The 22,271-nt window shown below is 59.8% G+C and overlaps 2 protein-coding genes across 5 annotated transcripts; both read left to right on the forward strand.

Annotated features, from left to right (window-relative positions):
* POLD1 (DNA polymerase delta 1, catalytic subunit) lies at window positions 1-13,750 on the forward strand. The gene is made up of 26 exons (XM_016206018.2): window positions 1-389; window positions 668-781; window positions 1,408-1,554; window positions 1,638-1,763; window positions 1,838-2,006; window positions 2,088-2,169; window positions 2,242-2,371; window positions 2,859-3,025; window positions 3,372-3,476; window positions 4,620-4,760; window positions 4,841-4,951; window positions 5,340-5,531; window positions 5,656-5,744; window positions 5,819-5,935; window positions 6,093-6,206; window positions 6,556-6,703; window positions 9,257-9,352; window positions 9,451-9,588; window positions 10,410-10,585; window positions 10,871-11,023; window positions 11,141-11,243; window positions 11,981-12,113; window positions 12,194-12,307; window positions 12,663-12,715; window positions 12,788-12,885; window positions 13,483-13,750. The coding sequence occupies exons 1-26, from the start codon at window positions 182-184 to the stop codon at window positions 13,586-13,588; spliced, it is 3,330 nt and encodes a 1,109-aa protein (XP_016061504.2). The 5' UTR covers window positions 1-181; the 3' UTR covers window positions 13,589-13,750.
* Window positions 13,751-14,423: 673 nt separating this feature from the next.
* On the forward strand, window positions 14,424-19,337 carry SPIB (Spi-B transcription factor). 4 transcript variants are annotated; one of them, XM_016206019.2, is made up of 6 exons: window positions 14,424-14,446; window positions 15,330-15,357; window positions 16,840-16,912; window positions 17,198-17,415; window positions 17,755-17,908; window positions 19,039-19,337. In XM_016206019.2, exons 1-6 carry the CDS (start codon window positions 14,424-14,426, stop codon window positions 19,335-19,337), a joined length of 795 nt encoding a protein of 264 aa, XP_016061505.1. The 4 variants fall into 4 exon arrangements, with proteins under 4 accessions (XP_016061505.1, XP_087682980.1, XP_016061506.2 ...); XM_087826854.1 differs by lacking the exon at window positions 14,424-14,446 and having other exon boundaries at window positions 15,304-15,357; XM_016206020.2 differs by lacking the exons at window positions 14,424-14,446; window positions 15,330-15,357 and having other exon boundaries at window positions 16,779-16,912; window positions 17,793-17,908.
* The last annotated feature ends 2,934 nt before the right edge of the window (window positions 19,338-22,271 follow it).

Consider the following 22,271-nt stretch of genomic DNA (forward strand, 5'->3'; position numbering starts at 1 on the left):
GTGCGGAGCGGGTGTAGTTATCCTGGGTGATTACCGAGCATCGGGATGTGCTAGCACCCGGGGGAGCCTGCAGGCGCATCCCCTTCAGGCTCTGCAGAGCACAGAGGCTCAGTCCTGGTGGGTGCGCAGGAGGCCGTGGGGGAGACAGGAACCCTCACCCAGCCCCCGCCCGCCCAGCAGGATGTATGAAAAGCGGCGGCCCCACGCAGGCCCAGGGCCCGGGGTGCCCCCGAAGCGGGCCCGGGGGGGCCTCTGGGACGAGGATGAGGCGCCCCGGCCATCCCAGTTTGAGGAGGAGCTGGCGCTGATGGAGGAGATGGAGGCAGAGCACAGGCTGCAGGAGCTGGAGGAGGAGGAACTACAGCTGCCCCCAGAGGGGGCTGCCGACAGTGAGCCGGGAGTGGGAACCCCCTGCACCCCACCCATCTAGCCACAGAGCTGACTTTGATCCCATGCCAGTGTGCCCCTCTGTTGCCTGTTGCTTCTACTCTGACCTTGACCCTTGACCTTTGACCTGGCAGTCTCTGAGTTTCCTGCCCAATCCAGACCACCACCTCTGCTCGACTTGCCTTTTGCAATGCAGAAGCCTGCTGGGCTGGGAGGGCAGTCACTTATGTCTGAGGGGAAACCCTGACTCCACTTAACACCATGTTCTCTCCCCCCACAGAGCACTTCTCCTCAACAGCTATAGATGCCCGCTGGCTTCGGCCCTCCCCACCCCCCCTGAATCCCCAGACAGAACCCCTCATCTTCCAGCAGTTGGAGATCGACCATTATGTGGGTGAGTTTGGGGGACAAAGGCCTGGTGGGTGGCAGGTGGGGCCTGGGCTCCTGGGGTGGAGACCCAGCCAGGTCAGCTCCTCTGGCTCTGTGTGTGGGAAGAGATCATCACAGACAGTCCCCTTCAGGAGACCAGGGCTGTGAGACGGATGTACAGGGCTGGGGTTGCCCAGGGTGGGCAGTGAGGAGTCTGGAGAGGGAGTCAGAGTGCAGGTGCCAGGGGCTGGGGTGGGAGGGGCTGTGACTGCAAAGGGGCAGCTCGAAGGAGCTGTTTAGAATGACAGAACTGCCTTGTACCTGATTTTGGTGCTGGTTACACAAACCTATACTCGCGTTCAAGTTTGTAAAACCACATATACACCAAGTAGGTTTTCTTTTCCAAATAATTTTTAATTTTTTGCAAAAACAGGCAGGGGCTCTCACTAGCTGTGGGGTGGAAAATGGACTGTAGGGGACAGTAGAAACAGAAGCGCTGAGATGAGGTGGCGTGACCATGTGGAAGCCATGTGGGCGGAAGCACCTTAGGCTACAGGAATGGGGGCTGTGCTCTCAACGCAGAAGGGGCTGGGGAGGCAAGCCTTTGAGGAATTTGAGGGGCAGCCCTGCCTTATGCTATCACATCCCCAGGCCCAGCACGGCCCCTGCCTGGGGCGCCTCCACCATCCCACAGCTCCGTGCCTGTGCTCCGAGCCTTTGGGGTCACTGATGAGGGTGTCTCCGTCTGCTGCCACATCCACGGCTTTGCACCCTATTTCTACACCCCAGCACCCCCTGGTGAGTGGCCCCAACCCAGAAGACCCTTCTTGCCCCTGACCACCTGGTAACCTCTGCACTTCTGACCAGCCCTCCCACCCCAGGTTTTGGGCCCGAGCACCTGGGTGATCTGCAGCGAGAGCTGAATGGGGCCATCAGCCGGGACCAGCGTGCAGGGAAGGAGCTCAAGGGACCTGCCGTGCTGGCCGTGGAGATGTGCTCCCGGGAGAGTGAGTGCTGCCCTGGGGACTGAGTCCGTGGGGGGTCCCTCTGGACCAGTGCCAGCCTCTTCTGTTCTCTGCAGGCATGTTTGGGTACCATGGGCATGGTCCCTCCCCGTTTCTACGCATCACTCTGGCACTGCCCCGCCTCGTGGCCCCCGCTCGCCGCCTCCTGGAGCAGGGTGTCCGTGTGGCAGGCCTGGGCACCCCCAGCTTTGCACCATACGAGGCCAACGTTGACTTTGAGATCCGGTACAAGCCACTGCCTTGCTTCTCCACCCTCTGCCCCACTCCCCCAGTCAGCCTCAGCTCACTGACCTCATCCCCCTCCAGGTTCATGGTGGACACAGACATCGTGGGCTGCAATTGGCTGGAACTACCTGCTGGGAAATACCTCCTGAGGCCCGAGGGGAAGGTGTGGGACCCCGCCAGGGTGGGGGACATGGAGCTGAGATCCTGCAGCCGCTGACACGCCCTGTCCCCATAGGCCACACTGTGTCAGCTGGAGGCAGATGTGCTGTGGTCAGACATAATCAGTCATCCTCCAGAAGGGCAGTGGCAGCGAATCGCACCCCTGCGTGTGCTCAGTTTTGACATCGAGTGCGCTGGCCGAAAAGGTCCGTCCCTGGGGCTTGGGGCTCTTCCCTTCCTCCCTTTAGACATCAGTGCTATGCCAGTCTTGCCTGGGAGTCCCTCTACTTCTTGGGGAAGAGGGAGTAATCATGCAAGTGTTCAGGTTATTGTAAGACTCTAGGGTAGTGGCGGAGTGAGGGGGCAGCTTCAGACAGGTGGGCAGGGTTGGCCTCAGGGGTGAGGAGACAAGCCTTATGAAGAGGGATGGGGTGGAGGGTGGGGAGAGCATTTCCCTCAGAGAAAACAGCAAGTGCAAAGGTCCTGGGGCAGGACCATCCCCATCTGTGTGAGGGGGGGAGGGTGGGAGATAAAGGCAGAAGGGAGCCAGGATGGATCTTGCGGGGTCTGTGGGCAGTGGGGACATAGAGGAGTGGACAGGCCAGGGGAGATTTGGAGGTGCAGCCACCCTGGTGTGTCGTGAGGGAGAGTAGGGGTTGAGTTCCCTAATCCCCCTCCTGCCTCCCTGCGCAGGCATCTTTCCTGAGCCCGAGCGGGATCCAGTGATCCAGATCTGCTCGCTGGGCTTGCGCTGGGGTGAGCCAGAGCCCTTCCTGCGCCTGGCGCTTACCCTGCGGCCCTGCGCCCCCATCCTGGGCGCCAAGGTACAGAGCTACGAGCGAGAGGAGGAGCTGCTCCAGGTGACTGTTGTTCCACATCCCCCTGTTTTCCTTAGCACCCCCCACCCCAACCTTCATATCCCAGGCTCGGGACCATTTTCTGAGCTCTCCAGATCCTGAGCCTTGTGTCCATGGGTTCAGATCCCTTCTCATTGAGGGGTGAACGACTTCCCTCTGTGTTCTGCGTTATTTCCAAAAGCACCTGCCTGGTCTTTCTACCATAGGCAGGAAGGCTCTAGGACTGCTCTTGGGGGTTTCCAGAACATTTCAGGAGCGGGAGGGATCTGTGGCAGGGTGATGACCAGAATGACAAGCAAGGCAACCTTGTGCATGCCTCCATTCCCCCCCCTCCCCGCATCCCCCCCAGGCCTGGTCAACCTTCATCCGCATCATGGACCCTGACGTGATCACTGGCTACAACATCCAGAACTTCGACCTTCCATACCTCATCTCCCGGGCCCAGCACCTCAAGGTAGGGCAGGCTATGGTAGGGGAGGCTTGCCTCAGACACCGCCCTGGGGGCTCAGGGTGTGGGCAGCTCCCCTATACCTGCACCTACTCTATCCCTTGTGGCTCTGTCCCCACGGAGGTCCACCTGGCTCTGGACCTGCAACCTGCCGTTCCCAGCAGCTCCAGAGGCAGCCCTGAAAACCCTGCTTTGTCGTGTCCCTACTCTGCTCATAGTCTGAAAAGTCACTGTGGCACTTAGGCTATGAGGGCATTTATGGTTAAGTAAGAAAAGGCATGTGCATTTAGAGGTGCAGGCTGAGTGAGCTGGGGTGCAAGGCCTGGTCTTCTAGGCTTAAAAATACGTCTGCAAAGAATAAGGAACTATGGCCCTGGCTGGTGTGGCTCAGATGGTTGAGTGTCGTCCCATGCACTGAAAGGTTGCTGGTTCGATCCTGGGTCAGGGCACATGCCCAGGTTTCGGGCTTATCCCTGGTGGGGGGCGTGTAGGAGGCAACAGATAGATGTTTTGCTCTCACGTCTCTCCTAACTTCTGGTAGTCTCAGAGGTTCCTGGGGTTTAGATGGCATTCTCTCCGTCTACTGAGTCCGCCCTCTGTGCCTGTCTGCTCAAATTGCTGTTTGTTCTCATGATCTAGACATATTGGATCAGAGCCCCCTCCTCCCCCCGCCCCCTCTCCTCTGCCCCGTGGCTCCAGCCCAGCTCAGGCCTCCCCTCTCTGCCTAGTCCCTCCCAGGTCATCATCTCTAGTGCAGATGCCTCTCCTGACCTGAGACTTGCTCTCTGTACTGACCCTGCTTGTGCTGCCACCTGGCTATTCCCCAGGCCCCCACCCTGTGCACCACCATCTTCCCACTGAGCTCAGCCTCATCCCATCTGCTCCTCCGGCTCCCCATTTGGGTGCAGCTCTCCAGCCACTTGGTGCCATCCTTGCCCCCTTTACTCCGAGAGCTGTCAGGCCCCTGACTCTACCTGTCCGGTTTCCTGTCCTCCCCTCTAGCCCAGCCCCCACCCACCCAGCCAGAAGAGTGCTGCGTTGTAGGGAGCATCATGGGTGGTCTGTTCACCATTCTTCTAGCACATGCCTGGGGGTCCTGGGTCAGGCTGCCTGTCCCCCTCTGCAGCTGCCCACCTGCTGTGCCCTCAGGTGCAGGGGTTCCCCCTCCTGGGCCGCATGATTGGCCTCTGCTCCACCATCCGGGACTCGTCTTTTCAGTCGAAGCAGACTGGCCGGCGGGACAGCAAGGTGGTCAGCATGGTGGGCCGTGTGCAGATGGACATGCTGCAGGTGCGGCCGGGCGCCGTGGGCGGGGCTTGTCCTGTGGGCTGCTGCCTGGGGCCTGTGCCCACCCTGCGCCTCTGCCGCAGGTGCTGCTGCGGGAGTACAAGCTCCGCTCCTACACGCTCAACGCCGTGAGCTTTCACTTCCTGGGTGAGCAGAAGGAGGATGTGCAGCACAGCATCATCACTGACCTGCAGGTGCCCGTCAGCTGTGACCTCTGACCCCACCTCCTGCTCCCCAGACCTCTCACCTCTGACCCCACCTCCTGTCCCTGTCTCTGACCTAATTCTTTCATCTCCTCTGACCTCAGCCTTCCACCCGACCTGACCTTGGACTTCAACCTCCCTCCTGTGCTCCTGACCTTCACCTTAATCTCCTGCCCCCAACCTCTGACCTCACCCTGCAGATGTAACTATTTCTGCCCACTCACAGGACCTCTAGCACCATGACCTTGATTCTGCTCATCCACACCAGCCTTCAGATCGCTCCCTCTTCCCTCTGACCCCGTCAACTCCCTGACCTCTGCCTGCTCCCCACCCAGACCTCCGCCCTTTCCCCCCTGATGCCATCGGTGCCTGTCCCCAGAACGGGAACGACCAGACGCGCCGTCGCCTGGCAGTGTACTGCCTCAAGGATGCCTTCCTGCCCCTGCGGCTACTAGAGCGGCTCATGGTGCTGGTGAATGCCATGGAGATGGCACGCGTCACGGGTGTGCCCCTCAGCTACCTGCTTACCCGAGGCCAGCAGGTCAAGGTGGTGTCTCAGCTGCTGCGACAGGTCAGTGGGCAGAGCCCAAAGTGAGCCTTGTCCCTCGTGGCGGCCCCTCCCTTCTTCCTTTTTTCCACCTGGCTGCCCTGTCTGCGCCCACCTACCCTCCCATTTCCTGCCTTCTCCTCTCCAGGCCATGCGCGAGGGTCTGCTGATGCCCGTGGTGAAGACAGAGGGTGGTGAGGACTACACAGGAGCCACGGTCATCGAGCCCCTTAAAGGGTGAGACCGCGTGGCCCAACAGGGTGGTGTGGGGGTAGCTAGGGAGCTCTAGCCCTGACTCCTGGCACTCCCAGGTACTATGACGTCCCCATCGCCACCCTGGATTTCTCCTCGCTGTACCCATCCATCATGATGGCCCACAACCTGTGCTACACCACGCTCCTGCGGCCCGGGACTGCCCAGAAACTGGGGTATGGTGCCCTTCTGCAGCACGAGGACCCCAAGACCGCCAGGGGCCGGGCTCAGGCAGAGTGGGGCTGAGGAACAGAAAGAGTGGGGAAGGGAGACTCAAGAGTGGGGGCGCTGGGTGGGGAGGCCGGGAGTCACCCCCGCCATCCTTTCACCCAGCCTAACTGAGGACCAGTTCATCAAGACGCCTACTGGGGATGAGTTTGTGAAGACTTCGGTGCGGAAAGGGCTGCTTCCCCAGATCCTGGAGAACCTGCTCAGCGCCCGGAAGAGGTGGGCTCTGGAGCTCCCTCCCACTGCTGCTCAGAGCTCAGACCTGCCAAGGCCCTTGGCGATCACTGTCCCTGGTGGGTCATCCCAGCGCTGCTGGGGGCCACACTCAACTGCAGCTGTGTGTGAATTAGAACAGTCGCCCCCTCCAGGCAGCTCCCCTTCACCCCTTGTGCCAGCCGCCTCTGTACTGTACATGGTGTGCCCAACCATACTAATCACCCCTTTCCAGAGACTCACCGGATCCGGTGCCCAGACCTGGACCTCTTGTCCTGTCCCATCCCCCTGGTCCCATCCCCCCACTAAGACCTGGGACACCACCTGAGTGGCCTGTGCTTCCCCTTCCTCCCAGGGCTAAGGCCGAGCTGGCCAAGGAGACAGACCCTCTGCGGCGGCAGGTCTTGGATGGGCGGCAGCTGGCGCTGAAAGTGAGCGCCAACTCTGTGTACGGCTTCACTGGCGCCCAGGTGGGCAAACTGCCTTGCCTGGAAATCTCACAGGTGAGCACCCAGGCCCCACAGTGGGCAGCTGGGGGACAGACAACTCCCTTCTGGGAGAACCAGGGCTCCATGTGGTGGGACTGCATCCAGAGGTCAGGGCCCAGGTCACCCAGCTTGCCTGCCTTTTGGAGAGGGATGCTTGAGTGAGGGTCCATTCAGTTGTTCAGCAAATGTTTGCCAGGGGTTAGGCCTTGTGCCCTATGGGTCCAGCAGGTGACAGAGCAGAGGAGAGTTCCTGCCCTTGTGCAGTGCCCAACCTTATGGGGGCACAGATGCTGGCAGGAGTAAATATGATGGGCAGGCAGTTGTTACCAAGGGATCTGCGGACAAATAAGCAGGGGAGGAACCAGGCGGGATCAGGCGTGGCAGGCAGAGGCCGAGGGATTTGGAGAAGAGGAGCGGTTTTACTCATTCATCTGCCACAGTCACCCTCAGACCCTGTGTCCCTAGCACCTACACCCCAGCCCACATCCTCCCCTGGTCCCCATGAGGGTGGGGGAGTGGAGGGCAGGTTCTCTCCCTCCTGCTCAGGGGAAAACAAAGCCAATCTCTGCTGGGGGGGAGGCTGGGGGGCCACCCAGCAACACAATCAGGCTCTAGGGCTTGATTTGCTGTGTATCCTTGGTCACTGTCAGATCAGGCATGAGGGTTCCCCCACCTGCCCTGGGGCATGAGGACCTCACTGAGGATGCTCAGTAGGTGCTTGGTTAGTGCTCTGCTCCGAAACTGGGCCCATGGCCTCTTTCCCCACCACAGCAGCATCCTAGGCTTGTTTACTGGAGGTAGCTGTGCTGTTGGGACAGAAAAACAGATCCACAGTGAGACCACAGAGGGTCTGAGGTTCTGCCCAGATGGGTGCGGTGCCTCAGCTTATGGCCTAAGAGGTCCTTAGAAAGGTCTTCCTGTCTAGCCTCTTCCCCTGGGGTTTGGGTCCTGGCACATCCCAGATTTGGTTACCTCCAGCTATGGGGAGCTCTCTACCTACCTGGCCATTGTGTCAGTCCTCATGTGCCTCTGAGCAAAAGGCTTTCAAGAATTGCCAGTGGGATGCGCTGGTGCATACCCGCCCACCTGCAGTTCAGTGGTTCCCCCAAGACTACTGTCAGATCCAGTGATTCACTGGGACTCAGAGACCTCAGAAAAGCCATTATACTCAAAGTTATGGTTTGAGAGGAGAGATTAAAATCAGCCAAAGAGAAAAGCATATGGAGTAGGGTTCAGGAGGGACCGGGCACCAACTTCCGGTTGTCTCTCCCAGTGGAGTCACACAGACAGCACTCATTTCTCCTGTCAATGGTGTGTGACAATATCCATGGGGTATTGCCCACCAGTGAAGCTCACCCGAGCCAGTGTTTTTATTGGAGGTTGGTCATGTAGGCATGGCTGAACACTATGTGGCTGACCTTGATCTCTAACCCATGTAAAGGTAAAGCTGATACCATGTGGCCCAGGTGAACAAAGACACGTGTAAGGCAAGACATTCCAAGGGCTTAGAAGTTCATTCCCAGGCACCAACCAAAAGCCAGGTCTCTTTTTGGGCAAAGTAAACTCCTTACTGCATGCCACCCTGTCATTGGCCACTCGTAGTCCCGGGGCCTCCCCAAGCCACCTGGGATGTTTGGCCACCAGGCTTTAGCCCTGAGCAACGCCAGGTGGAAGAATGCAGCTTTGCTCCCCTGGGGCTCCCTCATCGGGGGCTGCCACTTCCTGGCCTTGTCTCTGTCTTTTCTTTCTCAGTCCCTTCCCTCTGTTTCTTAGCTTCTTTCCTTATTTCCATCTCTCAAGTTTTTGGGAGCAGGGGGATGGCATAATTTAAAAATACTGAATTATTCCAGAAAAAGATAGAAAAGAAAAAGAGGTAAGAGCAGGTGGAACTAATAAAAGGCAGATAGCAAAGTGGTGGATTAAAGCCCTGATCTAATGTGTAATTACATAAGCGTAAGTCTTCTAAATGCTGTAGTTCAAGACTAAGATTTTCTGACTGGACCCAAACAAACAAAAACAGAAGTCACATCCATCTCTTTGTGTGTGCCCCTCTTCAATCCCCCAGCCTCAGTTTCCTTATTTGTAAAGTAAGACTGTTGAAAAGCCATGGTTTCTCCATGGGGCTCGTGCAAAACCCTCTCTGGGAGCATTTGACAGTTATAGTGTCATTCTCAGCTGCCAAGGGATATGTGGGGGTGGCACTGCTCGCTTTCAGGGAAGTGGCCATGAATGTCAGTGGTCTTGCACCATGAAGAGCTGCCTGCGATGTCACCACATGTCACAGCACCTCCATGGAGAGAAACACTGAGCTGATGGCCTCTTTTGGCTCCAGCATTTCCAACACTCATTTGATACATCAGTCCCTCCTCTGTGCCAGGAACCCACTTCCCAGCAGACCATTTAGGAGCAGCTCAGTAGTCCCACTTTTCAGATTTGGAAACTGACACTCAAAGGGATAGAATGGCTTGCCCAAGCCCGCGCCTCCAGGAAGCTGTGGAAGTGGGACCCCAAGCCCCTGTCCACTACGATGACCCCTGGGCCCTCACTGCGTGATTCTTTCCCCTACAGAGCGTCACTGGGTTTGGGCGCCAGATGATTGAGAAAACGAAACAGCTGGTGGAGTCTAAGTACACAGTGGAGAACGGCTATAGCGCCAGCGCCAAGGTCAGGGGCCACCCTGCCTGCTGCTCGGAATGGGCCTGGGTATGTGCCTGGTGGGGGGAATCCAGGGGACCTCTCAGTCACACGCCCCTCCCCACCAGGTGGTGTACGGTGATACCGACTCCGTCATGTGCCGATTTGGCGTCTCCTCTGTGGCTGAAGCGATGGCTCTGGGGCGGGAGGCTGCAGACTGGGTGTCAGGCCACTTCCCCTCACCCATCCGGCTTGAGTTTGAGAAGGCAAGTGCCCCTTGGCCTGTGCTTGGAGTGGGCAGGTGTGGGTCTTGCCAGTTTCGGGGAGGGGCTTCTTTCTTGGGGTGCCTGCAAACCATCATATGAATTCATTTGGGGTTCCCCTGGTATGTCAGCATTGGGGAAACTCTAGTGTTTTCAAGGTCTCTCCATTTGGGGTACCCTAATCAGGGTACTCTGGGTATCCTATTCTCTGGGTTCATGAGCCCCGGTGTCAAGGTATTTTGCTGCCTGGATTCTCCTGAGTTTGAGGCCTTTGTTTTCAAAACCTCCAAAGCCTGGGCTCTGCGTGGTGTCTGTTTTTTGACAACCTGTGTGGTGGGGACTCTGATGGGCAGATCCTGGATAGGGGCACCATTGTCTGGGGCTTCCCACTTCCGGTGTGTGGCAGGCTGGGGTCGGGAACTCTCACACTAGACTTTATCCCCAGGGTTCAAGCCAGTCAGGCCAGGTGGTGTACCTGCTGTTGGATTCAGAGCCTCCCAGTTTTGGGAGGTCTCTGCCTCAGGGTCTGCTCCAGACCCAGATTTGGGGCTCCAGGCTTCACCCCATTGTCTGGATCTCATGTTTAGGGCTTGTCTCTAGGTTTGTCCCAGTCTCTGTTTCAGATTTGGGGACCCTGGTCTGGGGTTCCCTGTAATGCTGGGAGTGTTCCCAGGCTCAGGTGTTGGGGTCTTAGGGTCCATTCGCCCAAACATCCCAACCCCACGTCGAAGGAACTGTATCTGTCTTGTCAGTTTCTGGGGGGCATCTCAGGATTGGACACCAGCCCCTATAGTCTCAGGGATCACAGCCATGGATACCCCCAGGTCTACTTCCCGTACCTGCTCATCAGCAAGAAGCGCTATGCTGGCCTGCTCTTCTCCTCCCGGCCGGACACCCATGACCGCATGGACTGCAAGGGCCTGGAGGCTGTGCGCAGGGACAACTGCCCCCTAGTGGCCAACCTCGTCACCGCCTCACTTCGCCGCCTGCTCATTGACCGGTGTGTGGGGCCCTGGATCCAGAGCTGGAGGCCAGACCCCAGCCCCCCTCCCTCAGACCCAGAAGCCCCAGCCCTCCTCCCTTGGGGACACAGGTGTCAGACCCGCTTTTCCTCAGTGAGAATTGGTGGAGAGTGTGGGGTTGGACAGCTGTGGGGTTGCAGCCCGTGGCTGAGCAGGACTCCTCCCTGCCCTGGGCCCCAGCCACCATAGCCCATCCTGGTCCCCAGCCTTGCATGCCAGCCTGGCCATCAGCAGCCACTTATGATGTCCCATCTGGCCCACAGAGACCCTGAGGGTGCTGTGTCCCATGCACAGGACATCATCTCAGACCTGCTGTGCAACCGTATCGACATCTCGCAGCTGGTCATTACCAAGGAGCTGACCCGCGCGGCCGCGGATTATGCGGGCAAACAGGCCCATGTGGAGCTGGCTGAGAGGTCTGGCCCTGGGGGACTGGTCGTCCAGAAATAGCCTTTCCTGCCAGCTGAGCCCACCACTTCCTGGCCCCGCCAGCCCTGCTGTCCCACCTGCCCTCACCCACTGTCTCCCCACAGGATGAGGAAGCGGGACCCCGGGAGTGCGCCCAGCCTGGGAGACCGGGTGCCCTATGTGATCATCGGTGCCACCAAGGGCGTGGCTGCCTACATGAAGTCCGAGGTCAGGCCCACCTGGGCTGCCCGCGCCCGCCCAGCCCTACCCGTTCTCACTTCTGCTTTCCAGCCAGTGGGAAGGTGTTTCCCTCTGTGGGCCCCGTGGGGCCCTGACAGCCACCCCAGCACACCCGGGAGTCGGCTCCATGATGCTCTGCTCTAGAGGGTACCCCCACCCCCGATTTTTGTGACCCCTCCCTCGCTCCCCCTTGCAAAGGGTTCAGCCTCACTGCGCAGGGCGTCCCTCCATCTCTGTCTCTGTTTCTGAGTCCCCTTTTGTCTCCTTGGCCCTCATTGTCCATGCTCTGATTCGCTTAGACCCACACCCTCCTCCATGCTACCCAGATGCCCTATAACCTCTGACCCCCACATCCTCTCCTCAGTCCCTAGTGTCTGTCCAGCCTCTCACTCCAGTCCTTGTCCCGTTCATCCTTCATCGCTGTAACCTCTGACCTTCCTTGGTCACCTGAGGGCCCTACCTTTGGACCCCCAGCTTAGATCACAGAGCCTGTGGCCAGGTACCCCCAATGACCTATAACCCTGTCCTAGGCCTCCCCTCGCCCTCCTTAATGCCACTCCCCGCAGTCAGCGCTGTGCCCAGTGACCACCCCTCACCATGGTCCCAGTCATGACTGGAGGACTCTCAGTCGCCTCAGTGCCCTTCACCCTGGCATCCTGCTGTAACAGCCCCCAGTCCCTCCACCGCTCTGCCCTGGTGTGACCCTGCTGCTGCTATGCCTGCAGGACCCCCTGTTCGTGCTGGAGCACAGCCTGCCCATCGACACTCAGTACTACCTGGAGCAGCAGCTGGCCAAGCCACTTCTGCGTATCTTCGAGCCCATCCTGGGCGAGGGCCGTGCCGAGGCCGTGCTGCTGCGTATGGGGGTGCCCAGGGTGGGGAGCGGAGGGGCACTGGCCCATGCCTACCCTTCCTTACTCCTCACCCCTCACCTGCAGGTGGGGACCACACACGATGCAAGACTGTGCTCACTGGCAAGGTGGGCGGCCTCCTGGCCTTTGCCAAACGCCAGAGCTGCTGCATTGGCTGCCGCACTGTCCTCAGCCACCAAGGTGAGCAGTCCCCAGCCCTGACTACTGACCTCTGACCTGCCCCCACTCCACTCTCCATCAACTTCTGCTGTCACCTAAAGTCCCTGGACCCTGCCCCACAAGCTGGCATTGCTTTCCAGATAGGGTCTGGCCCCTGGGTGGTGGTCTCCTCTCTACAGTCACCCCAAGAGGGTCCTGGGCCCCCCACCCTGGGAGTTCCCCAGGGAGTTTTCCCCACACACTCGCTCCCTTGTTCTCGGTCTCTGGGGACTTTCAGAAGTCGGGATGGGCAGCGGGCGGGGAAGAGGCAGGGATGGGGCGCCTGGGCCCTGGCTTCGCCCCAGCTCTCCTATGCCGACCCCACCCCCACCCCCAGGAGCCGTGTGCAAGTTCTGCAAGTCCCGGGAGTCGGAGCTGTATCAGAAGGAGGTGAGGGGTCGGGGCAGGGTATTGGGGGAGAAGGGCGATGTCTGGGCCACTGCTGAGCCCCACCATCCCCAGGTGTCACACCTGAACGCCCTGGAGGAGCGCTTCTCACGCCTGTGGACTCAGTGCCAGCGCTGTCAGGGCAGCCTGCATGAGGATGTCATCTGTACCAGGTGCACACATTTCTGGGCCCACTGCCCTGGCCCCCGGCCCTGCCCCCACCCTCACCCTGGCCACTCAGGTTCCCCCATGCTCCCAAGACCTGTGGAACTAGGCCACAACTCCAGGGTCTCAAACAGCCCCCCACCCCACACACGTCCCTTTCTGGCTGCAGAGTCTCCCTGACCCTCAATGTCCTGGCCTGTTAAACAGGCCAGTGCTCATCCCAGCCCTTCCAGGGTCAGGGGTGGAGAGCTCCCGAGTGGGGCAGGGTCGGACACCTAGCATCTGCTGGGGAAATGACCGCACTGGCCCCCTCCCCCAGGGTGGGGCCAGGCTTTCCCCAGGGAATGAGTGGGCGGGGCGGGTTCCCACGCCAGGTGACAGGTGATATACGGCTGGTGGCCCAGCGCCTCAGCAGGCACCCGCTGTTATCGGCTCCCCCCATGCCTGCTGAGCAAACAGCCCGCCATGGGAGGGGGGCAGGTGGGCAGCAGGCCCGGGCCAAAGTCCTGGGAACGGTCCCCTCCATCACTGGGCTGGGCATGGGGACTGGTGCAGCCCAGGCAGCCAGCCCTGACCCTGACCCTGACCCCTGACCCCGCCCACAGCCGGGACTGCCCCATCTTCTACATGCGCAAGAAGGTGCGGAAGGACCTGGAGGACCAGGAGCAGCTTCTGAGACGCTTTGGGCCCCCTGGCCCCGAGGCCTGGTGACCTCTGACCTCCGAGAGCTTCCTGTGAGGGCCTTGTGGGGTGGGATTGGTGGAGAATTAATAAAGTTTGGGCCTTTTGTTACCTGGTGCTTTGTGCTTGGTGTCTGGGGGGACAAAGTCCACTGTCAGGCCCTGGCCTGGGTGGGTTATCTCCACTCACTGGGACCCCCTGACCCCAAGGTGCCCCCACTGGACCTCCCCTCTGCAAGACCCTTGGGCTCCTGCCCCTGCTGCCAGCCCACACAGGCCAAGCCTGCCTCAGTCTCCTCTTGGAACCTGAGTGGGCATCTAGGGACACAAGCTCCACTCTGCCCAGCCCACCCTCCCTGGGGGCCAGCTGGCCCTCCAGGTGCTAGCCTGTTTGCTCCAGGCTTGGGGCAGCCCCCTGCTCAGAGGCTCCCACTCCCCACACGGCCCAGGGGACCCCCCTTCCCGCATCACACACCCACGATGTTTCCACCTTAGGGTCATTCACTTCGGGCCTGGGTTTTCCTCAGGTACACCCCCGTTTATGACCCCCACTTCACTGACCGGGACCTCTTGGCCCCTCCTTTATTTCTTAGGGTCTCCCAAATCCAGCTCCTCTCCTATCTCCACCCTTCAGGGTCACCTCCGTTCCTAATTATGGGGATCCCCAAATCCAGCCAGCTTCTGGGCCCGCCCTCCCCATCACGTGACCAAGGTTGTGCAATCCAGCCCCCTCCCCGACCCCCTCCCTGAGGGGATTTTCGAAGAGGGCTGAGCTCACAGCACCCCTGCCCCCAGGGGGCTGGGCCAAGGTATAAATAGAGGTGGCCCACGGCTGCACCCGGCAGTGAACCCAGCCCAGCACCACCATGCTCGCCCTGGAGGCTGCGCAGTGAGTGGGGCCCCTAAACCTGCACGTGGGACCCTGGCCCCTCTGCCAGCCCTCTGCCCAGCAATGGTCTCAGCTGCCAGCCCCCCGGGGGGTGTCCACCCTCACTCCTGGCCCTCTAGCTCTCTCTCTCCCCTCCCACCGCCGGTTCTTCCCCCATTCTCTTCCTGTGTCCCCCTGGGCCCCTCAGAGCTTTCCTGAGAGGCTTGCCTCCCCCTGCCGATGTCTCCCAGGGGACCTCCGTCTCTGTCCTGGGTCCTGCTGGTTCCTATTCACTGTCTGCTCTCTTTTCCGCCTCATCTTTCTGTTTCTGGGTCTCCTTTGCCACCTCTTACTTCCTCTGTCAGTCTGTCTCAGGCTCTTTCCAATTCTCTGTCCACCTGTCTTATTTCTCCCCATCTCTCCCCCACCCCATCTCTATCTCTGGGGCTCCGTAGATGCTTCCTGCACACCTTTCTCCCTTCCCTGCTCTCATTCGCCCTCACCGGGTGCGTTGCGTCTCCCCATCTCCGCCCGGGCATCTCTCCAACTTTCTCCTGGTCCAAGGTGGACCCATTAGACAGACTGGCTAACGGAGGCCCCCTCCCTGCCCCCATTCACCCGCTGGCACCCACATCTCTCTGGGGACTTTCTCTCCCTCACTTTCCCTAACCCCCACCAGCCTCTGTCTATGCAAATCCCAGGGGTGGGGGGACATTTGCCTGGCTCCCGCCCCCCACTTCCTGTCCCAATGGGGGAGTCAGGGGGAGTGGTGGGGCTGGTCACAGAGCAGACGGGCTGTGGTGGTCACAGCTGCAGCTGCCTCTCCCCCACCGGCCCCCCAACCACACCGAGATTCAGGTGGCTGAAGATACCCTGACATGCCCCTGTGTCTCTCCCCCTCCAGGCTCGACGGGCCACACTTCAGCTGTCTGGTGAGTAGGGACCCTGGGGGCCAGGGAAGGGTGAAGGAACCACACGACCTGCTGTGACCTCCCTGCCTCGTTTTCCCTCTGCTCCTTCCTGTCACTTTGTCTCTCTGACGCTCTCCCCGCGTCTTGTACCACCACCCTCTAACCGCTCACACCGCCCCCCATCTCCATCACAGATGTTTTTCTCATCTCCTTCTCTCAGGCTCTGGGTCCACTTCCTTGGGGTGGGGTGGGGAGCTCTTTGTATCTTTGCCTTTCTCTCGCTTTTCCCATCCATCCCACATTCAGCAAATCTAGTCCTCCCTCTTTCCTTCTCTTCTCTGCTTTATATTTTCACAAATTTAGTCTGTAATACTTCAGACACACAATACTGTACCTAAAGCCCACAGTCTAATCCGAGAAATAAAACCACTTGTGGCCTTGAAAGAAACCCCCTTCGGATGCCCTTCCCTCCTCCATAGGACTCATTTTGCTTTTCTTAAAAATTAGGGCCTCATTTATAAGTCAGTAAAATAACACATTTTGTGTACAGCTCAGTGAGGTTTGACATGGGGCGCACACCTGTGCAACCACTAACCAGACCAAGATACAGAGCATTCGGTCTTCGTCACTCCGGAATATCCCCTTACGTGCCTCTCCATCGATACCCACTCTGATTTGTTCCACCGTGAATTAGTTTTGCCCGGTTTTGAACTTTCCAGTAAGCGAATTACACAGAGTGTCCCCTTTCGGGTCTGACTCCCTTTGCTCAATGTCGTGTGTGTGTCAGGCGCTGGTCCTTTTCCTTTGCTGTTTGGTACTAAGTCGCCCCACCTCACCCCAGTTAATGTGTCCACTCCCCTGTCCACAGCCGCTGGGGCTGCTTCCCCTTTGGCGCTTTAAATAAAACCGCTCTGGTTATTGTCGGACAAGGCTATTTTGTGGACAGACGTTTTCAGTTCTCTTGGGTAAATCAAGGAGTGAGGTTGTGGGTCATCAGGATGGCATATCTCCAGCTTTAGTCTTCATGAGACTTTAATCGCTAAAGCAAGACGGCTCTTGGGCTGAATCGAAGCGATACAAGGTGGACAAAGGCAGCACTGAGACAGAACTTCCACCCTCTCACCCCGCATCCCGCCGCGCAGGCCGCAGGCTGGGGAATCCTTAGGACAATGACTGTACCGGGAGGCGGTGGGTTCCTGGGGGCCCACCATCCTAGCGAGAGCTGGCTGCTGCCTCTCGCTGTGTGTCCGCCCTGTGTTTCTGCCTGTGTGTCCGTCTCCTCTCACTGTATCTCTGTACGTCTCTCTCTGCCCGTCGCTGGTGTCTGGTCTCTGTCTCTTTCTCTCTGTGTTTCTCTCTGAGTCCCTGTGTCTTTTCTCTCTCTCTCCCAACCTGTCACCTCCTCTTCCCGTCCCTGTAGAAGTCCCCCTGCTGGTCCAGGGTAAGGGTGGGGGTGAGGGCTCCTCACAGCTGGGATGACCCCTCTCTCTCCCCACCCATCAGTACCCAGATGGAATCTTCTATGACTTGGACAGCTGCAAGCACCCCAGCTACCCCGACTCAGAGGGGGCTCCTGGTGAGTAACCCTGGCCCAGACCCCTCCCCACATGCCCCTTGGGCCCATGTCACAGATGGGGGGCTGAGGCCCAGGGGAGGCTGTCCCATTGCACAGCAGGGCAAGTTTAGGCTGGGCCTTCAGCCTCCTCCCTTTCCTGCCCCCACCACCCCACCGCTTGCCCATGCAAATCCTGGGATCAGCGATTTGCATTGGCCCACAATGGCCCCTCTGTGCCAGGGGCTTCCAGTGGGAGGGGGCCAAGGCCACACCTCCTGGCTTCTGATTCAGTGCCCTTCCCCCCAGACTCCCTGTGGGGCTGGACTGAAGTCCCAGCCGTCCCTGCCACCTCCTATGAAGCCTTCGACCCAGCTGTGGCCAACTTCAGCCACCCCCAGGATGTCCAGCTCTGTTATGGACCCTCCTCAACCTACAGCCCTGTGGGGAGCCTCAACCCAGCCACCAGCCTGGAGGCCCCGGGGCCTGGCTTCCCAGGGTACCCCACTGAAGACTTTACCAGCCAGGTGAGGGAGGTTTGCTGGGCACCAGGCGCTGGCTGGAGCCTATGCCCACACCAGCCCCTTCTCCCTCAGAACCCCCGAGGCTGAGCACCGCTCTCACTGCAGTGCACTGACCAGCCCACAGAGGCACAGGCGGGAGCCAAGGGACAGCACAGACGGCTGTCCTCTGCGTGAAGCAGGCTTTCACGGAGGTGGCCTGTGTGTCCCCTGGCCACTCCATGGAGGTCCGAGCAAAGGCCAGGGTGCAGGCTGTGTACAGAGCGGGGAGGGCCCAGGAGCAGGAAACCAGGGAGGGAGAAAAGGGGGTTCCCCCTGACTGCAGGTGACCCTGACCTTCTGCAGACCCTGGGCCCCCCAGCGGCGTACGCCCCGTACCCCAGCCCCGTGCTGTCAGAGGAGGAGGATCTCCTGCTGGACAGTCCCGCCCTGGAGGTCTCGGACAGCGAGTCAGACGAGGCCCTCGCGGCTAGCCCCGAGGGGAGGGCGGCTGAGGCAGGTATGTGGAAGCAGGTGGGGGGGGAGCTCCCGCTAGAGATGGGAGGAGGGGGGCTGAAGGACAGGGCTTCCCCAAGCACCCACTATACACTCCAGCGCTGAGGGCAGTCCCCAGGCTGTGTGGCCTTGGGCCTCACCCCCCTCTCTGTGCCTTGCTTTCCTGTCTGTACAATGGGCACGGCAGTGACTACTGCTGGCGGCTGGGAGGACTGAGTGGGAGAATGTTATAAGTAGGATAGCGGCGCCGGGCACAGAGTGAGCGCCGAGTCCTCACCATCACCATCAACACAATAACAACAGAAAAATCACAGTAGCAGTGCCCGTCTAGTCAACCCCTGCTTCTGCCCAAGTGCCCGACATCCATTATGTGCCACCCCTGGGAAGTTGGGATCATTAGTAGCTTTCTCTGTCTGGACCTCAGTTTCCCACCTGTAAAATGAGTCATCACCATCACCCCATCTCATGGGCTGATGATGAAGATGAAATGAGCTCATAATTGTAAAGCACCTGGCAGGAGTTTGTAAAAGTAAAATACCCCCACATACATAAGCCTCATTTATAGCCCAGGAGACGCCAGCTCAGAGAGATTTAGTCACCACCCCAAGATCACACAGCTGGGAAATGGCAGAGGTGGGGTTCTCATATCCAGGGCCCTGCTATGACCACTTTCCCCAGCTCTGTGGGGCCCTTGCTGCTTGTAGGAGCCCAGCAGTCAGGCCCCCTGGCCTCTCCCAGGACCTCAGCCCCTCCGGCTGAGAGGCTGGGAGATCCACAGCTGGAGAATGGCCAGGTGGATTCGAACCCACTCCAGGTCTCTTCTCCACCAGTCAGCTGTGTTGAGAGCCTGTGAGGAGCCCTGTCCGTCCCCTGCACAGGTTCTCATCCACGGGCTCAACATTCCCATGCGCTGGCCCCCGAGCGGACCAAGGACAGGAGCAAACCCTGAAAAGAGAGCAGGGAAGGGCGGTGGGGTTTCTGGGGTAACAGATTCAGGGAGGCGGCGACTTGCCCCAGATGGGGGGCACAGGCAGGCGTATCCAGCAGCCATCGGGAGGCTGGGGCGGGGCGGGGCGGGGCGGGGCGGGGCGGGGCGGCCCGGAGGACACCTCCCCGACGCGCCCGCCCTCGCAGGGGCCCGCAAGAAGCTGCGCCTGTACCAGTTCCTGCTGGGGCTGCTGACGCGCGGCGACATGCGGGAGTGCGTGTGGTGGGTGGAGCCCGGCGCCGGCGTCTTCCAGTTCTCGTCCAAGCACAAGGAGCTGCTGGCGCGCCGCTGGGGCCAGCAGAAGGGCAACCGCAAGCGCATGACCTACCAGAAGCTGGCCCGCGCCCTGCGCAACTACGCCAAGACCGGCGAGATCCGCAAGGTCAAGCGCAAGCTCACCTACCAGTTTGACATTGCGCTGCTGCCGGCCGCCCGCCGGGCCTGAGCCCGGGGCGCCTCTCCGGGGCTCTCCGGGGCTCCGCTGGCGTCGCGTTGATGTCCCCTCACCCTAGGTCATAGGACCCGTGGATCCCCCACACTGTGGGGAGGGGGCGCTGCCATGATCCCTCAGCCCTGCCCAGGGCCTCTCCGGGATTGCCGTGTCCTGTCCAGGGGCCCCAGTATCTCCCTGGCTTGGGTCACAGGACCCATAGACGACTATACCAAGTGTCTGTGTGGAGTGGGCGGGGCAGTGCTTCCAGAACCCCAAGAGCTTCCCTGGGATCCCCTTGTGATGTCTGAGGTCCCCCAACCAGGCTGAGTACCTGAGATCTCTGTGTGTCTGTGATCCCACAGTCCTACCTGGGGGCGGGTGAGCCCACAGATTTTTCACCCCAGGAGGGGGCGCTGCCAGCAACCCTAAGCCCTGTCCAAAGTCTGGGATCTCTGCTCACCTGTGAGTCCCACCTGACATCTGAGATCTTCTAGTTATGACTGAGGTCCCTGGGACCCCTTTATCATGTCTCAGGTCTCTCTGCCCAGCTGTGATGCTTGTCCTATCTGTCCCCCCAAATCCGTCAATCATCTTTGGGATCCCCTAATTCTCTGGAACCACCCTGCTACCACTTATTTTGTGTCTGGGATTCTCCAAGTCGTATCTGTGTGTGCGTCCCCCCTGGGACTTCCACCTGATATACCCCTTTGGGGACCCCACCAGCAGCCCTCAGTTGTCATGGGAACCCTCCCTCTTCTGAGGTGTCTTCTGTAGTCCCATGCTGGGGATCATTCTGGTCACTCAGCTGATTTCTGGGTGATCTCGGCAGTCCTCCCCCCCCCCCCCATCATTTCTAACCAGAGGTCTCAAACTGGTGACTCCCCTTACACACATACTTCCTACCCATCTCGGGGCAAATCAGATCCCCCAGGTGGGGTTTTCTTTAACTCATGGTAGCAGTTTTGTTTGTTTTTGTTTTTGGAGGGGGATCCAATTTAGTTGACATTTCAATAGAGGGAGATTTTGCAAAATCCTTCACTTAAAACTTTGCACAATCCAGCAATTGGCTTTGCAGTGTGGAGAGAAGCTGGAGCAGGGTGGTGTCCCCTACCAGTGGGCCTCTGCTCTCCAATCTGTCCTGGACCCCAAGGCCCCTGGCTGTCATACCCTGGTGGTTTCTCTCAGGTGCCCTGGCCCCTAGCCATTTGCAGTTTGACCCCTGGTGTGAATGCAGCTGGGAGCTCTGATTGGCAGCCCCCAGGGGTGTCAGAGACTGTGGCTGACCCTGGAGTCCAAGCCTTTAAGCCTGGGTGGCTGGGGGACCAAAGGTCAAAGATTTGCTGCTTCTGGGCCTCAGTTGTCCCTTCTGTGAAATGGGAGAGGAAGACGAGGAAGATGGTGAAAGTCCCTTGTAGCCCAGTGGACAGGCCTTTGATACAACTGGAATCCACTTACCACCCACTGATGGACAGCAGGAGGCCAAGGAAGGAGCGTCAAGGACCAAGAGAGGGAAGAGGTCTTCACAGGGGCGCATGGTGGCTGGCAGGTGGCAGCGGAGCCCATGCTGGGACCTGCCATCAAGAAAAGGACAGCCTGGCTGGGAGTGGCTCTAGGATCCAGGAGATCAAGGTTCGATTCCTGGCCAGGGCACATGCCCAGGTTTTGGGCTCCATCCCCAGCAGGGGGCATGCAGGAGGCAGCTGATCAATGACTCTCTCATCATTAATGTTTTTTTCTCTCCTTCCTTCTCCCTTCCTCTCTCTGAAATCAATAAAGATATATTTAAAAAAAAAAGAAAAAAGAAAGGACAGCCCCACCCCTACCTTGGGGAAGGGAACAGCATGGGAGGGATGTGGGGGGCACAATGTCCTCACCAGGGCCTCCTCTTGCAAATGAGCTACCTTTTGTAAAAACTAGTCTTACCCCAAGTATGGAATAAAATAAAATAAAACAAATGAAGGTAGACAGGCCTCCTGGGACCCTTTGTCAGGGTCTGCAGTGCTGCTGGCCCTCAGAGACACTGGGACAGGGAGGGGGAGATGAGAAAGGAGATGGAACAGGCAGTTAGAGCCAGACTAGGCTGAGCCTTGAAGGCCAGGCTAAAGGGCTGGAGCTCCTGGCGCTGGCGGTTCCTTCGGTTTTTGTCTCCCTCTCTGTGGCCCGGGGGTTCTTCCCCGCCCTCTCCCAGCTTCCCTTTCTGTCTGGGCCTTTGCCCCGCTCTCCCTCTGGGTCTCTGCCCCCGCCCCTCCGCCCCTTTCTGGTCCCCGTCCTTCCCTGGGTTTCTGGCTTTCCTCTCCGAGTCTCCGACCCCCCCTCTGGACACAGCCCTCGGGCTGGCGGGCAGGGCGCCAGGCCCCGAGGGGCAGCGCCTCCTTCGCGGCTCCCCCGGCTCCGCCACCTCGCTGGGCCTGCGGTAGTCTGCCTGGCAACCCGTGACGCCACACAAAAGAGGCCGCCGGGTTGGGTCGGCGCTCCCTGGAGGCGGGGCAGTTTCCGGCTCAGAGGGGGTTTTGGAAAAGGGGGAGGGGCAGATGGGCGGGAAGAAAGCAGGGAGGGGCTTGTCTTCCCTCCCTCCGGGCCCTCGCCCCGCGACGGCGCCTCCCTCCACCCCCGTCCTCCTTAACCCCAAGCCCCCCACCCCCTTCCCCTCCCTCTCGAGCCCACCTTGTCCTCCCCTCATAACACCTGGGGTCGCCAAGACCCTCTCCTCCCCCACCCCCTCCCCACCCGGGGTCCAGCCACCCCCCACCGCCTTTCAGAAGCCACAGGTCTCCCTGCCGGGAAGGGCGCCAACGCCCGGGCACCCCTCCAGGGCCTTCCCGGCCTCCCGCCGCCCCCGCTGGCGGCACCCGCGTCCGGTGCCCGCCGCGCCCGCTCCGGGAATCATCCGGGGACAGGCCGGGCGCGGTCCCAGGAGGGGCGGCGGCCAGCCCGGGGTCCCAGGTG

This window comes from Miniopterus natalensis, chromosome 18 (genome assembly GCF_054644295.1).
Source record: "Miniopterus natalensis isolate mMinNat1 chromosome 18, mMinNat1.hap1, whole genome shotgun sequence".
NCBI lineage: Eukaryota > Metazoa > Chordata > Mammalia > Chiroptera > Miniopteridae > Miniopterus > Miniopterus natalensis.

What these genes read in the sequence shown, in the direction of transcription:
- POLD1 (XM_016206018.2), top strand. Translation starts at nt 182, where the DNA reads ATGTATGAAAAGCGGCGGCCCCACGCAGGCCCAGGGCCCGGGGTGCCC. An exon ending in CCCAGAGGGGGCTGCCGACA is followed by an intron (nt 390 to 667) that starts GTGAGCCGGGAG and finishes CTCCCCCCACAG; the next exon opens with AGCACTTCTCCTCAACAGCT. An exon ending in TGTCTCAGCTGCTGCGACAG is followed by an intron (nt 5,532 to 5,655) that starts GTCAGTGGGCAG and finishes TCTCCTCTCCAG; the next exon opens with GCCATGCGCGAGGGTCTGCT.
- SPIB (XM_087826854.1), top strand. Translation starts at nt 15,304, where the DNA reads ATGCCCCTGTGTCTCTCCCCCTCCAGGCTCGACGGGCCACACTTCAGC. An exon ending in CGACTCAGAGGGGGCTCCTG is followed by an intron (nt 16,913 to 17,197) that starts GTGAGTAACCCT and finishes CCTTCCCCCCAG; the next exon opens with ACTCCCTGTGGGGCTGGACT. An exon ending in GGGGAGGGCGGCTGAGGCAG is followed by an intron (nt 17,909 to 19,038) that starts GTATGTGGAAGC and finishes CCGCCCTCGCAG; the next exon opens with GGGCCCGCAAGAAGCTGCGC.